At 31.4% G+C, this 16,632-nt stretch overlaps 3 protein-coding genes across 3 annotated transcripts in view; 2 read left to right on the top strand and 1 right to left on the bottom strand.

The window, feature by feature from the left end:
* The first annotated feature begins 932 nt into the window (after positions 1–932).
* LOC122533662 (dynein light chain Tctex-type protein 2B-like) lies at positions 933–2,370 on the top strand. Its single transcript, XM_043663585.1, has 4 exons — positions 933–1,247; positions 1,601–1,734; positions 1,834–1,967; positions 2,218–2,370. Exons 1-4 carry the CDS (start codon positions 1,066–1,068, stop codon positions 2,263–2,265), a joined length of 498 nt encoding a protein of 165 aa, XP_043519520.1. The 5' UTR covers positions 933–1,065; the 3' UTR covers positions 2,266–2,370.
* Positions 2,371–3,263: 893 nt separating this feature from the next.
* The window catches only part of LOC122533660 (mucin-5AC), a 29,523-nt gene continuing 16,154 nt past the window's right edge, over positions 3,264–16,632 (bottom strand). Inside the window, exons 5-11 of the mRNA XM_043663583.1 lie at positions 13,116–13,197; positions 10,290–10,329; positions 9,969–10,053; positions 9,795–9,885; positions 8,067–9,037; positions 7,308–7,511; positions 3,264–3,812 (exon numbers count right to left, since the gene is read on the bottom strand). Of these exons, the coding sequence (XP_043519518.1) occupies positions 3,678–3,812; positions 7,308–7,511; positions 8,067–9,037; positions 9,795–9,885; positions 9,969–10,053; positions 10,290–10,329; positions 13,116–13,197 (1,608 nt within the window). The 3' untranslated portion in view covers positions 3,264–3,677. The remainder of the gene's footprint in view (positions 3,813–7,307; positions 7,512–8,066; positions 9,038–9,794; positions 9,886–9,968; positions 10,054–10,289; positions 10,330–13,115; positions 13,198–16,632) is intronic.
* Positions 4,424–15,190, top strand: LOC122533661. Its single transcript, XM_043663584.1, has 2 exons — positions 4,424–6,342; positions 15,137–15,190. The coding sequence occupies exon 1, from the start codon at positions 4,553–4,555 to the stop codon at positions 6,272–6,274; it is 1,722 nt and encodes a 573-aa protein (XP_043519519.1). The 5' UTR covers positions 4,424–4,552; the 3' UTR covers positions 6,275–6,342; positions 15,137–15,190.

The following is a 16,632-nucleotide window of genomic DNA, read 5'->3' as shown; positions in this document are numbered from 1 at the left end:
CTGTGTGATTTGTTTTGACTTTAATTGTTTGTGTAGGAAGGCGTTGACATTGATAAGGGGGACGTACTCCTTCAGGTCTGCTATTTTGGGTCTTCTACCAGAGCCAATAGACGCATAATGTTAATACTAGTAAAAAGGTAGGTACTGCCCAGGTATGTGTTGGGCCCAATGGTGCATCTAAACCAAAAATGACCTACCCTTCCAGTACGTTCGGAAGAGGTACAGAGAGGATACAAGAGGATCATATATAAGGACATGGCATAGAATTTGGACAGTTTTTCTGGTTTTGAGTTTGCTTCCGCACGATTCGCAATCTACATACATCTTCGGACGATTTGCAGTCTACATACATCTTCATACATCATGTGAGTATCTCTAAAATTTGAAAGTAACATCTTATAATTTTGAAAATGAAATTTAAAATTGATTTAATGTTGAATAATTGTGAATTTGATCATTACTGATTCTGTAGAGAAAGCAAATGAATTAGTTGCAATAGCATACAATAATTAATATTATAATAAGTGAATATAAAATTAATTTAGTAAGCAATTTAGTAAATTGATTTAGAAATAATAGATGAAGTAAAAAGAATATACGAAGCAAATTTTATGAAAAGTAATATTTCTTGAATGATTGTAATATTTCTGTCGTTAATCAATGGTAATATGTATGAATATGTAATATAACAGCAAATTTTATTCATTTTCAATTAATCAAAGTAATTATTAATTAATATAATAACTAAATTGAAGTTAAAAAGGATAGTTAATTATAATTTCTCTTTCCTAAGTAAAGTTTCCATTATATTGAATTCAAATTTCCCGCCAAGTAGTGACGCGTTTCTACAGGAAATTATGTCTCTCTTTATTCGTATACATGATGTTTGATGTGATAGATGTCTCACCAAGCGTCTAGCGACGCTTCTTTACACTATCTATGCTCTCTTTGTTCATTCGTGTTTCAACGCTTGGTGTTGTTGTTTGAATAAGTTGACTAACCTAAGTGTTGCATAGAAAATATTTTATATTTTTGCAAACAAATACAAAGATTTCATTAAAAACAATGGCAGAGTACGCTAAAATGAATGACACTATTTTTTCAGAAGAGATAGAAACAGGCAAGATTCAAGAAGAAATAGCAGAGAGATTTCGAAAAGACAAAAAATCGAGATTGAACGTGGAAATTCTTGAGGACACGGCGACGGCTGAACCAGTTTATCAAATACGTCCCCAGTTACACGAGAAGTATTTATTAATTATATCTGTATTTTCTAATATTAAGTTATATTCTTTTAATTTAAAAATTTTTAAGAATTTCTTAAGGATATGATGTTCATTTGCTATGCATGATATTTCATTAAATTGGTATGTTACTAGTCAGAAGAATTTTTATTTTTAAGCATTTCAAAGTATATTTATGCATATGATTTATAGTAGATGTACGTAGAAATTATATATAGCAATCTAATATATTATAAATAATATACGAGACACATTTTACATAGAACGTAGGTTATTATTGTTGTTGAAAATAGTTAACTGAATAATATATGCATACTGTTCATTAAGTGGTAGTTTAACAAATACTTTCGATACAGGTTTAAACCTTTGAGTGCTAAAGAAGTTATACATAATGTGCTATTTGATCAGCTTTCTATGAAAACGTATGATGCTCAGAAAGCTGTTCAGTGGACTAAAGATATAGCAGATCTAATTAGAGAGAAAGTTAAAGGTGAATTCATTCTTCTAAAATAAATGAAGTGTTTATTTAATAAGAATTCACTTCAATTATATGATCTTGAATTCTAAATAATTTCTCACGTACTTTTAGAGTTAAAGTTCAAACGATACAAATATATTGTGAATGTAGTTTTGGGTGAACAGCATGGTGCTGGGGTAAAAATGGGTACAAGATGTATATGGGATGCAGAAGCAGATGCATATGCATATGACAGTTTCTTAAATGTAAGAATTGCACAATTAATTTATTTAAATGCCATATTTAAATAGAAGCTATATTCTCAGAAATAGAATCTCAGAAATTCAAAATATCATATTGCACTAATTTTGAAATAAATATTTCCAAAGATATATTATTTACTATTTAATAATTAGGTTTATAGATTTCAATAATTAAAAAATTGATTATTTCTAAAAGAAATTTTAAACATTTAATAAGCAAACAGTAGATACAAAGATATTAACATTTTTTCAGGATACAATATTCTGCGTGGCTACTGTGTATGCTGTATATTTTTATTAGTAAATGGTTACATATCATTGATTACGGTATATTAAAGGTATACTTAAAGTTCATTGTGATACGAATAAAAGAATAATAAACATGATCAATCAATCAATAAAGAAATCAACATTTTATTAAGTAAAAGCTATTATTTCTTATTGACACACATTATATCGTCATGGCACAGTTTTTACATACATTTAAAAATATCTATGATCATGTATTTTATAATGCACATGCTCAAATTTTTAATGAGAGTGCATTACATTTACATGTCTTTGTTTACTAAAATTATTATAGCACCATAATTCACGGTATTATCCTATAATTACAAAAATTTTTTAAACGTGATGAAAGGCACTTGATTTTATACTTATGACTTTCGCTTATATTTATTTTATTTATGTTAAGATTATTTTAAACTACGAAAAATTTAGTGTATTTTAATTCATATTTGTTGGATTGCAAAATTTTGTAATTGCATAAGTAAATATGCAACTATTCATATAATAGTTAAAAATTAAAAACCAACAGTTTTGTATATAAAATATTGGTTTAATAATAGAACGATATAAAAGAACATTTATTAGACAAATTTATTATGTTTGAAAAATTTTTTATGTTTGACTTAATTTTCGATTCTTTGAAAGAATCGTTATTCAAACTATTTTGAAATTTGTAAAATTCAAATAAAAGTTCAAAATTCGTAGTTTATAATAATATATTTTTGTATAAATATAAAATAGTATATATATATAACTTTTAAATAGTATAAAAGAGTATTTTTTAAAAATAGTAAAAGAAAAAGGAGAAATAAATAAGTAGTATTTTACTCCTATGAATGATGTGAAACTAATTGAAATTCAATCCAATACATATACACAATAGAATGGATTTAAAGTCCTTTGTATAAGCGAAGTAATAACACATATAATATTAAGATAATTTAACGTTAGTAAAAAGTCAAACTTAGAACAATTCTCGGTAATTATCATAAAAATTATTTAACATGAAAATAGCAACGATTATATCGAATTTATTGAGTTAAACTGAAGGTAGAGAGAGATTTAGATTCTTCACAATTCATGAGTATAATTACACCTAACTAAGCTTATAATTACGATAAAACGATATTTGATTTCTCGTAATTACTTACTCTTTCGAATTGAAATTATACCAAGTTTTAATTGTATATTTATTTGTTGTTTTATATATATATACATAATTAACAAGTTGACAAACAGGAAACCAGAAAAATATTTGCTTGTGTCATTAATTATTTCGTAGCCTTTTAAAATTGTTTAATACGTGTTTCTTACGTTAAAGTTTATCATCTACGTTTTATTCTACACAACTGACGGAAGACTGATCGTTCAAAGTATTAAATTGCTTAATCGATCAACACGTTTTAATATCAATATCAATATAAGTTACATAATTACACACGGCAAGGCACAGCAAAGTGGTAGACATACAGGGACAACTGCTTTACCGCTGCTTGATTTTGATTTACTTTTGCCAGACGCCTCGTACTCATATTTCGCTTTAGCCTTCTGCCATCCTCCCTGTAAAAATATGCATGATAATTATATTATATGTATGATTCCAAGGATGTTCTAACGTTATATATATATATTTTTTTTCCAATTAATTTGGCTAATGAGTAGAAATAAATATTAGATTGTAGAGTAATGTGTAGTAATGTGTAGAAATAATTAGATTAGTAATGTGTTTCTCTAAACTATGCAACTTTTGTATATAATAATTTTTTACCGGACGTATAATTTTATTTAAGGTGCGTAAGTTAGGTGAAATATCGTTTATATGCATAATGAATATTTTAACTTTTTGAGTTCCGGAAAAATTTATTTTAGAAATATTCTTTATTATTGGGAATGTTCTAAAATGTTATAGTAGCTCTTGGATCTCATCGAAAAGATCTGAGTCTAGATTACTCTTATCAATCTCATTGTAAGATTGGTAAATTTCAAATAAATAAAGTTTCGAATGGTGTTGTAGATATGGTGACGTAAATTTCAATTTAGAAAAAGAGAGAAATACGACGGTGAAATATAAATTTACGTTCCGGACAAAATTAATTTATTTTCTCTTTTGTTTTTATCTAGTTATAAAATTTTTTATCTATTTTATTTATTTATAAAATGATTATGTGTGATTACAGCATGATTATAGCATGATTATAGCATGATTATAGCATGATTATAGCATATCTTTTGTTTTTTATTTTTTCTTTTTTTCTGTGTATACCGATTATATAAAAGTTTATATTCATTAGATCGGAAGAATGGAACCAATTAATTCGCAGATGACGATTAGCGTAGACAAACCCTATCACATTGTCCTGGATAATTTGTACTATTTTACGAACGAGGAAGATCTAAAGACTATCTTCCGTAAATATGGGGTAAAGCAAGTTGCGATACAGCGAAAAAAATCAAAGAAAAAAGCTCGAGTGTACTTAAAATTTATCAGTGTGGATTGCGCTGATATAGTGCATGACTTAATGTTAACTAACAGCATTCACCTCCACGCCAAACAATTGCAGTTAAAATATAACGATTACTACAATAAAGTGGAAATAACGCCGCCCGTTCTACAGGACATTGAAAAAAACAGTATACTTAATATATTACCCATAGAGATCATTTCAAAAATAATTGAGTATTTGCCACATGTAGATCAAGCAAGATTAGAGCGGGTATCAAAATTATGGCGGTTGGCCAGTTTGAGCACTCACTGTAAAATGAAACACTTTGAAATAGACAACAGATGGCCAAGTGGTTGGTGTGGCGAGGAATTCACACGAAAATGCTTTTATTGGTTGATGAACCGATCAAAGAATTACGTGCGTTCCTTAAAGTTAACTGAGCGCACAGTATTATCCGATCTCTGGGAGTTATTAGGAGTAGCCGTAAGGACCTGTCCGAATTTAGAAAAAGTAGATTTGAAAGAAATCCTGTTAACTCCAACGATGGTAAAAGAACTGTATCTTATAGCTTCGAGATTGACCGTTTTATCTTTAGGAACCTCTACATTCTCAATAGACTCAGAATTAATAGAAGTATTCAAAAAAGCTAAGAAACTCGTGAAACTCAGAATAGTGGAGACAGTCATAACAGGAGAGTCACTTACATTCTTAAATGTAAATTTGAAAACTTTAATTATTGACAATTGTGAGTATATGGAATCATCATACATGTGTGAAGCTATAAAAAGATTACAAAGTCTTGAACACCTGGAAATCATTTCATGTGAAAAAATGAATGACACTGTTTTACGGACTATAGTATATAACACTTCTATATCGAAGACAATGAAAACATTAAAACTTTCCTACCTACCAAATCCGAAACGGATCGATGTGAAATTTCTACCACGATTGGAACATAATGAATCCTATATAAGTTATGATAAGATCGGCCCTGCTTCACTGGGCATTTTGCTCGTAAAGCGATATACAAATATCACGCAGTTGGCCTTAAAATTTTGTACTTGGGTAACAAAAGAGGTTGTGAGTGAAATAGCTGAGAATTTGCTACAACTTGAATACTTGGATCTAAGTGGATGTAGCAATATCATTGGAACTTTCGCATTGGATCCACTTGTGAAATTAAAAAATATAACTGTAATAAAGTTGAACCATCTCCATTTCACAGTAGGTGGTAGTGTACTAAAAGAATTCAAGAAACTAAAAGAAGTTTCTTGTAGAAATAGTTTAGGATTTGATAACAGAGCCATTTGCGAAGCAATAATGAATTGCCCGTATTTATCAGTGATAATTATAGAGGATTGTGTGGAAATAGGAATATCTGTAATTCAATGTGCACTTTCCACTGTTCGTAACAATAAGAGAACATCACCGTTGGTCATCTACGTAGCCGACAGTGGAATTTGCGAATCTACATTTATGTCGAATGACAGTCTAAAAATTTACTATAACCGGCTAATCTATAGCACTTATTTAGCGACAGTTCCTTATAATATTGTCATGGCGCGACAGCGATAATTGCTGCCCGCATTGCTGAGGTTCTCTTCGGCCTATTGCTTCCATAGAAGAAATATTGTCATAAACAGGTGACTGGATGATTTTAAATACTTATATTTGATTAATTATATACAAATGTTGCGTATATGATACGAGTCTGGAAAGACTGATTGCCTGTTGTTAAGAGATTGACTGATTGATGCTGCGAAACTGAATAGTCGCATAACATTCATTGAGTCTCGTAGAATCATTCAGTCAGTTAGCAACAGTACACATCTCCCAGATTCGCATCATGCACAAGCCACATTTGTATATAGTATTTTGAAGTACACAAGGATTCATTTGTTAAAATCTCATGCAAGAAACTCTCAAATGGACGCAAGGCTTTACTTTTCAGTGGACATTTAGCTTAAAAGGAAAGACGAGAGAATCTCAACAAAGCAAGTAGCAATCACATCACCTTTGTGCTGAGACGTAACAAATAATATTAATAATATTGCGATGTTTAATAATGTAATATCGCAATGTTTTTAGTATTATATTAATGTTAATAATAATATTAATAATAACTTTACAAAGTCTTTTCAGTTCTAAACAAAAGCTTGAAATTTAAAATCGAAAAATGAATGGTCGTACAAAGCGTTTGTCAATCGAATCTTTGTTTGTCAAATCTATTTTACCCGAAGACTCGATAAGATGAAACTTCCGGAATTCGTAGATTTCTTTGCTTCTCTTTGAGATTTCGAATTGTCAAAGTTCGTAGTAGGAAGTAATATTTTTAGAAATAATTGGATTTTCACTTAATTATAATTAGATATATTGAAAATACGTCCAATTTGATTTACAATTAATTTGTCGTAGCATAAGGTTTTTTGAATTGGAAATATTATTTTTAGAAATGATTGGGTTCGAAGATATTTTAAATTGGAATAGTAAAAATAATTACATTTGTAATGATTTTATTATATTTCTTTTAAATTAGAGTAGAGCAAGAAGTATTATTTTTGGAAGGAAGTAGAATGTTACTTATAAGATGCATAGTGTAACTACTTACACCAGATTGCGACATAGCTGCGCTAGCTTCTTCCTTTTTAGTGAATTCTGCTGCTCCCGGTGGATAATAAACCGGAGGTCCAGCAACATTTTTACTCTTCACTTTGGGCGGCGTGTGAGGCACAAAGTCAACTTCCTTTTTCACTACTGGGGACTCTTTCTGTTGTTCTTTTTCTCTTTTTTCAATGTCCTCTAGTACTTCACGCTGAAAACATAAAGATTGGTATTTAGTAACTACTAGACTGCAGACTTTTGTACAACTTTTTTATAACTCAAAGATGCAGGAATTTATAGAATGCTCATAATGTATGAGCTGTATAATAGTTTCTTTCGAGTACAAATCGAAATTATAAACTTTTTCATTATCAGATGTGAAAATAGCTTGTACAATTAAAAAAGCAGTTCTATCACACTACTATGACTGCAAAATGTTTGGCTAAAATGATTTTGTTTTTAATAAAAGGGATTGTTAAGATTTTTAAGGGGTAAAGTTGATTCATCACGGAAATAAGACGTACAAAGTTTTTTAAGTCTATCGAGCCAAACTCATGTCAATCGGTTCGAATTCGAACTAATTAAAGAATCAAAGAATTTCTAAACTAATTTAGCGATTTGCTTAGCACATCTGACGTGTGGTTTTGACGGTTCTACGCACTTCGACTTTCTTTACTTCCAAAATCAAATTCGACGACTACCAAGGCTGATTATCTAACAAGACTGAACTTAAAAAAATATATATATATATATATTTTCTCCTTACCTCTGTGTCAGAAAACGACGCCATGAGATCCTCTAATTTTTTAGGCGGACTTTGTACGTTGTTTGCCGGTTTGGTCGGATAAAGTTGAACACCTTCGATCGGGAACGGCTTGGGTAACAAAACCTCGTGATCCTCGGGGTGTTTGCTCGGCGGTACCGTCGTGGTGGTGTTCGAAAATTTGTATATAGTCGTGGAGGATTGCGGGTTGGTGGACTGTGATGTTGTATAATAATTAACAGGTGTTCCTGGTTTGTCAGGTGTCGGGTGTCGTCCACTGGACGGTAGCCGACTAGGATAATGTTCCTCGATCCGATTGATCGTCGTGTGACTCTCGTTTATGGTCGGTGGTTGATTCTGATAAATCACCGTGGTTCCAGGATGATCTGGTCGATCACCGGGTGGATACCCGTTTGGATAACTTCCGTCCACTTGGTAGTATTTTTCATTTCGCGTGATCGTCGTTTTATTTTCCAACGGCGGTGAACTAGGATGGTAGACTGTCGTTGTTGGTTGGCCTGGTGAACCACCGTGGTGTTCCTCGCGGTAGAACTTGGACTCTTGATGGATCGTAGTAGACTTCTTTGTCAGGTCTGTTATAGGAGGCGGTGGACTGCTGTATCTGGTCGGTGTTCTAGGTGGAACATTCTCGGTCACGGTTTGATAGGTGATCGTTTTGTCCGTGGTGCTAGTTCCTTTTGGTATCGTGTAGGTAATTGTTTGATCTCCTGGCAGCATAACGCTACCTGCTGTTGGCACGTTGCCACCCTGTAGATAGGTTTCGGGTGGTCCTGGTAGCTCGTAAGTGTAGGTTTTGATAGTGGTGGTTACTTTTGTGTTTGGACCTGGTGCCAGGTTGATCGGTATCGCTGGTGTTGGCGATGGGACTGGTACATACTCGACGCTTCCGTATTCTTGCGCAGCACTCGTGTGCATCGTTGTTATTGTATTTTGTACTGGTTCCGTTTGGTAGCCTACGACATTGTTTGATCATTGAAATAAATCTCGACGACAACGACAGCAGTTTCAGTTTTCGAGAAATTTTATTGTAATATTTGTAATATTGTAATATATGTAATATTGTAATATATGTAATATTGTAATATATGTAATATTGTAATATATGTAATATTGTAATATATGTAATATTGTAATATATGTAATATTGTAATATATGTAATATTGTAATATATGTAATATTGTAATATTGTAATTATGTAATATTGTAAAATACAGTGCATTTTATAATTTTACTGTTGTAGTATTTTCACTGTGGCATCCAAATATTGGGAATTTCATTTAAATGTTTATAAATTACAATATATCACTTCAGATGGAATGGATAGATTAAAGAGTGTTATTTTTCATTTATTACCTTATCTTATTTCTACTATAGTATTGAAAGTACTGAGGATTCTTAAAATGTATAATCTCTGATTACATTTATTTTAAATGTTATTATTAATATTGGCATTGTTACCTGGCAATGACTTCCATAGCATTCAACGTGTTCATCCATGTCAGAGTAAAAAGATAATTTATATTGTAGATGAACAATGCTTTTTAATTTTTAAATGTTTAGTGTAACTTATTTTTATTCGTTTAATTATCTACTTAAATAAACAGCATTAATCATTCAAACTTCAAATTCATACACGCAACGCATTGCTAATTTTCTTCGATACTTGTAAATTTATAAAATTTTTAAATATACATTTTTAATATACTAACTGGAAGATTCGTGAATATACTTGACGTCCCTTTGAGTACCCGGTAAAGGCGAAGTTTGCTTCGAACGAGATGTAGAACTATCGCTATACACCTGAAATATGAATATCCTTTTATATTTTTTAATTCGTATCGAATTTATGACGTGTAAAATATCGTAAGAGACAAAGTACTCACTAGTTCTCTGTTGACTGATTTGCTAACCGGTTCTAAACCACGAGGTATTGTGCTTTCTTCGTAGGTCTTTTCTCGGATATCATCGCTGTAAAATATACGCGCATATTCTGTTACACGGTCTATTATAATTGAAAATAAATGATTTTATTGCGATAACACCATATAGTTAGGTATTTAATTTCAAGGCTGTAGACAATAACGAAATATAAATCTATCTGAATTTATTAGTTGCCAGTTTAGCAAGAAGTGTTCGTATAATTTTGTTGGCAAGAATACAAGTAATTTTGATATTTTCTTGCTTTGGAAAAGAATAGTACTTACATCATGGTGTTAGTCAATGTACTGTCTGTTGTCCACGAATCTGTAATATAAAGGAGATTTAAGTTGATATTTCCACGTTAGATTATTTAATATTATTTAATATTATAATCCAATAATAAAATATACAGTGATGGACAAAAGAAAGTTTAAAGAACAAATGGTACGAGAAAATAGCTTTGTGATATGAATTATGTAGTACCTTAAAAAGAATAATGAGTAAATATGGTATGTATATATTCTAGAACAGATGATTAATAAAAAATTCTAAAACAGTCACTAATAAAAAAAATACAAATAAAAGTTAATAAAAAAGTGTTATACAAATATTAATTTTATTGACTGCTATTGTTCATCTAATTCACAAGTTAGATTATATGTTAAATAGATAAGTATGTCTAATAATATTATTATGTTAAATAGATAAGTATGTCTAATAATTTTATAATTTGTTAACCGTCGTTATTCAATTTTCGCGTTCCAACAATTCACTGAATTGTATGATACTTTTCATAAATCAACTGTGGCCCTGTAATTACTTTACACGATTAAAACTTTACTTATTAATTACTTTACACCTTTAAAATTTCTTATATGATGTACGATTTTTTCTTGACGAAGTTACACGAGCTCAAAGTATCGACGATTTTTCATCGAATGTACGAATACTCTCTGCGTGTACTTTCGTTGAGAAGTTGAACGGCCATCACCCGGTAACCCAATGACAATGGACATTCTTGTGTCTCAATGTCGCCGATTTTTCGGTTCGAATACACTTTTTTTTTTTCTCTCTTTCCATTTCGGTTGTTTCTTTCCTCTCTGTCTGAAGAGCAACAGAGGGACGGAGAAATCGGGTCAACCTTCTGTTACACGCAACCCTAATATGGATACGGTTGTGTATCGTGTGTTACCGCAAAGAACACACACACTCTGGTCGCAACGTCACTTCCATATAGAGAGACAGCCAGCGCGGAAATCTTCTCCGTATAATGGCGTTATCGTGTTACTTGCGACCATGGTTTACCGGAACCTCAGAATTTCAGCAATTGCCACATCTGCTTACAACGCTGTTTTCCCTTGCGTAACGTGCATATATTAAAGGTGATGCTTCGTGAAAAATGGAACAACTTCGCAGTTGTAGTATGTACACGCGTAGTTTCAAAATTTGTGTGCAAACTTTGATTCACGATCATTCGTCACATTGTACAGTCAGCATATTGTCAGTAGTGGTATAATGGCATAATTGTAATAGCTAATTAAATTATTTTTCCAAATTTTATTTCCCAAATCCTTTGTTTTATTTCCAAAATTATAACTTTGCACAAATCTGATAAAATTACTTTTTCAATTCCTCCATTCGCTATTGGGAGTATATTTCTTTTGGCACTCGGCGAAACTTAGAATTTTCATATTTCACGATCCACATATCGTTAGCAATGTAACAATATAAACAGATACGATTCTTATAAAATTATTCCTTCAATTTTTCATTCACTGGTGCTTGTTCTGTTGTGCTACATTTATTTCGTTTAGCAAATCGTCCGAGGCACCGAATAAATCTAACGAAATTAAAATCTTCATGTCTTGCAACCTGCAAGGACACGCTATTAGCCGTAATAACGACTGGTAACAGATACAAATCCAATAAAATTATTTTTTTCAATCATCCATTCATTACGAGCTAATAGCTCGTTATGCTAAACTACTCATTTCCCTTGATAAATCGTTCGAGGCACTTAATCATGTTTACAAAGACACTTAATTTTCCCCGGTTGGAGTTCCGATATTTAACAGCAACGGGGTAATGGCCGTTCGATTAATGAAAAGGAGGCGCGAGGCGAGTTTCGCGAGTATCTCCTGGCAAGGAACGAACCTCCCTCGTTTTGTCGTTCTCATTGTTAATTAACCGTATACCTGCAAGGCCGTTCCGCGCCTTAAAAGGAGCGACACGAGTGACCAGCTCCCCTTCCTTCCACGATCGTTTAAAACGCGGCAGCGCTTGCGCGCGATTCCTCGCGAACACGCCCGAGGGTTCATAGCGGTATATCGGACGTTCCGTCACACAGAACTCCGCTTTTTTACCCAAATTTCATTTCCCTTCACGTTGTTTTTCCCTCTTTTCCGACTTCCATCCATTCCCACATTGCTAATGAAATTTCTCGCTTCAACGAGAGGGGAACCGCTTCTTCTTAATTCGATTTCTCGTGGATTTTTGATTGATAATTTATTCCTCGGTAATTAAATCGACACAATGAGGTAAAAATTAATATCTAACGAGGCGACGAGTAATTCAATTCTTTTTATATTAACGGTAGATTAAATTTTCGTTCAGTTGCGTATAAAATTCACATAAATTTATGTGTAGATGTTCAATTTCATATGTTTATATTATATATTTTATACGTCAAAGATGTATGAAATATATAATATAAATATATATAATATAATCAATGTTCTTCAGTAGTTTAGAAAATTTACCAGAGGTGCGATGTGATATATTTAATTAGGAGAAATTAGTAATTAAGAAGAAAATTGGTAATTCTTACAAAGATACAAAAAAAAAAAAAAGAAAACTGATAATTCTATATCTTTCAGTTGCTGACTAATAATCGTTAAAAAGAGATATACACTACATCCATCTCCTTATCCAAAAATTAACTTTTAATTTTGAAGTTAAGCAATAAATATAATTTTCGATTGAATTGTTATTTGATTTACAGTCGTAAATTCTTAAATAGTTTCATGGTTTTTTTGTTTTATATTCCATTTGTCAAAGAATTGATTAAATAATTTTGAAAGTCTGAGCTAGAAGTATTAATATAAACTTACCAATTGGTTTACCATCGAGATTTTTGTTATATTGATACGACACCTGTTTGTAAGCGATCGTTTTACTTTGACCAGGCTGCACCTGAAACAGAAATAAAGAAGCTTTTATTATAACATTATTGTAAAGAAACAGACACTCGTGAAACTTTTTTTATATTCTTTCTTACGATTCCATTATTAGGTCCTGATAGGTATAAGTAATTTTTATTGTGATGCATTTAAAGTTGTAAAATTAAATTACATGTTAGCTTAAGGGAAACTTAGTGTAATAATCGATGAATAACTGTAGTATGTTTATTGCAAAACACGTGGGTCGTCTTCAAGCGACTCTCCTTTTAAGCTGATAACTGTAACGAAAAATTCATACATAAAACGCGTTGGTGGATCGGTAACAGTGTTGAATCACTTGATAATGAGATAATGAATATTTCATCGAGACGAGGCTTCGAATCTTCTCAACGTGTTGAGTAATGATTACGAACACTCGAGAATCGCGTAAGAATGGATGAAACGATAATGGCAACAGTAATTTTTGATTGAAGTTTAATTTCTAACACAGAGCGTTCAGAGAAACATGTTTTCAATCAAATGTTTTATCTCTTTAATAAAATAAACTCGTCAAATCGATGAAAATGAGAATATTTTAAATACATTTCTTTCGACGATTTGCATTTTTGTATTTTTTACATTTAAAAATGTACGTGCCTGCGTTTCGTTACTCACATTCTGCAACGACGCGTCTAAAATTCTTGAACAGTTCGCATATTGTATTCCCACAGTCTTAAAATATTCTATTCTTTAATCCCTTTCGATCTTAGTGTCTCTATGCTATTTTACATAAAACCAACAATTTTTTTTTTCCGTGTAAATTTAGATCTGTTACCGTTCGAACATTCTTGCGAAAACAGTCGGTGTCCAATTAAAGGTAAACTGTTGAATGTAAATTCTACGCGGACGACTTGTCATGGATTTAGCGCTTTCATAGTTGAGATGCTGTTATTTCGTATGCAAATGAGAATAGGCGGTGTTCTTGCGTACCTTAAGGGTTCGACGGCTGGGAGTTTTCTATCCGCGCCGAGCGTAAGATGCGCGCGATAAATTGCACGTGTAACAAATCAACGTTTTCATTGAATGTTAAGATTACGGGCTGACCAGCCAGGAAATGCCGCAATTACCCTAGGAGCCGTGGTTCTGCGATCATGATCTTCTAATGTATGATGTATCTCGCGAGATGTCAGATTTATGATACCGCATTCCGGTGAGAAACCGACCGTCTTATTTCTCGGCCAGAGACGCTATCGATGCGATCGCACGAGGTATTGCGAGCTGAATGGAATTTAGAGGTTCGTTCTAGCCAGCATAATCGTATCGATGATCCATCATACTCGTGATTTCAGATTATCTTTCGAGGGTAAGGTTCTTTTCTTTAACTCATTTGCATGTACGTATGTATGTACGTGTATGTGTCTCGCGTATGATGGATGAAGTGTCTCTTGCTAAGTATCTTTTTTGCTAAATTCGCTGTGGTTTTGCTAAATTCCTTGTGCCTTTGGTTTTGATTTGAATCAATTGGACAATGAAAATTTAAACAGGGTAAGTGAAAACATTGAATAGGCTTTCGATTTGTTAGAATGTTTACCATATTTATATCTATCTATATAGATATATTATTGTATTATTATGTACTCGATGCATGTAAGATTATAATATATTAAAATTTATAATACATTTACAAATAATTTAAATATATTTAATTATTATTTATATTATATTTGCAAAATATTTTATAAAATATTATATATATAAAATTTAACAATATAAAAAACTTATAATACATTTACAAAATATTTTTTTTACAAAATTGTAAATTTAGTGGATGAATATTCTAGTAAATCATTGTATTATAATATAATGCGATATAGAGTGCTCATAAAGTCCGTGTACAATTTGAAATTGTTGTAACATTGTAAGTGTATGCGATAAAATGAATCTGTATCTAACTTTTTTTTTTATCTTTACAGAATGACCACTAGAAGAGGTTCTTTAGTTGGCTATAATGTACCACTGTTATCCAAAGAAGATTTAGAATCCAGTACAAGAAAGAAGCACCGCGCAGGAATTCCATATCCAATTAGATGAAAAAAATTTAAAGAAAGTGTTAATAAAGAAACTGCAGCATCCGTAGAAGAAACTGATTTCAGGCAAATCCAAGAAAATTATTAAGACATCACTAGAGCTGAGGCTTTCAAAGAAGACTGTGCATAAGATTTTGCGGGCAAGACTTCACACGGAGGCGTGAATATTAAATTAATATATAATTATATTTAATATATTTAATATTATATTATATATTTATATATTATATTATATTTAATATAACGTTGAAAGTAATATTAATTAGTAAGAAATATATTTGAAGTAAATAGCTAGATCAATCGAGTAATATTTAGATGTTAGATTTGAAATATAAGGATATATATATTTATATATTATGTTATATTTAATATAACGTTGAAAGTAATATTAATTAGTAAGAAATATATTTGAAGTAAATAGCCAGATCAATCGAGTAATATTTAGATGTTAGATTTGAAATATAAGGATATATATATATATTATATTTAAATTTTTATATTATATTTATATTTATATATTATATTATATTTAATATAACGTTGAATGTAATATTAATTAGTAAGAAATATATTTGAAGTAAATAGCTAGATCAATCGAGTAATATTTAGATGTTAGATTTGAAATGTAAGGTGATCTAATTCCGAGGAATTTCAAGTTCGGTACTCGAGTAGTATAAAATCGTATGCTTGGCCGATTTATTTTGGTTGAATGTCAAATCGAATTTTCTAGCGATCGTAAACGTCAAGACTACGGTACTTTCGAGTATAAAGACTGATCTCACTGCATGCTATGATCATTCTGATACATCGTGAGCCTGTATATTAAGTACGTATGTACGTAGGCATGGATCCGTGCAAACAGTATACCACCTCGAGGCAAATCTCGACCGATGCAATCTCTTTGACATATAATTGGAACTGTCAGGTTTCAAGAAAAGAACGCGAAAAAAAAAAGAGCAGAAACTGAAATTACAGTGATTGTATATCCGTCCAGACGTTTCCAACGCGATTTTCTGTGTCATGTTAGTTTTCTGAATGTTTCACTCGGATAAAAGCAAACGGAACGTGTGTACGCATTAGTAATTCTGACTTCATAACGTAATCTAGGTTCAATTTCATTTGAAACAGAGATAAACAGCAGCAATTTGAAATAACGACTTATCATGCAACTTTTTATTTCCATTCATTGAAATAAAATAACCAGATCAGACGTTCTGTTCATTGCAATTTCATTAAAGAAATAGAATCTACGCAGAAATTTCTTAGAGCTACTGGAAATTTCTGGAATTTTAAATTTCTCAGAAGTCGATCGACGTTCAGACTTGTTGAAACATGGAATACTTTCATTTCTGATAGAGAAAAATACACGCATATATAAAAAA

This window comes from Frieseomelitta varia, unplaced genomic scaffold, assembly GCF_011392965.1.
Source record: "Frieseomelitta varia isolate USP_RPSP 00005682 unplaced genomic scaffold, Fvar_1.2 scaffold_545, whole genome shotgun sequence".
Classification (NCBI taxonomy): domain Eukaryota; kingdom Metazoa; phylum Arthropoda; class Insecta; order Hymenoptera; family Apidae; genus Frieseomelitta; species Frieseomelitta varia.
The sequence above is the reverse complement of the archived record's forward strand: the minus strand, read 5'-3'. Positions and strand labels throughout refer to the sequence as shown.

Excerpts from the sequence above, each read along its gene's own strand:
- LOC122533662 (XM_043663585.1), top strand. The coding sequence starts at position 1,066 with ATGGCAGAGTACGCTAAAATGAATGACACTATTTTTTCAGAAGAGATA. Across the intron at positions 1,248-1,600 it reads CGTCCCCAGTTACACGAGAA|GTTTAAACCTTTGAGTGCTA; the intron begins GTATTTATTAAT and ends CTTTCGATACAG. Across the intron at positions 1,968-2,217 it reads CATATGACAGTTTCTTAAAT|GATACAATATTCTGCGTGGC; the intron begins GTAAGAATTGCA and ends ACATTTTTTCAG.
- LOC122533661 (XM_043663584.1), top strand. The coding sequence starts at position 4,553 with ATGGAACCAATTAATTCGCAGATGACGATTAGCGTAGACAAACCCTAT.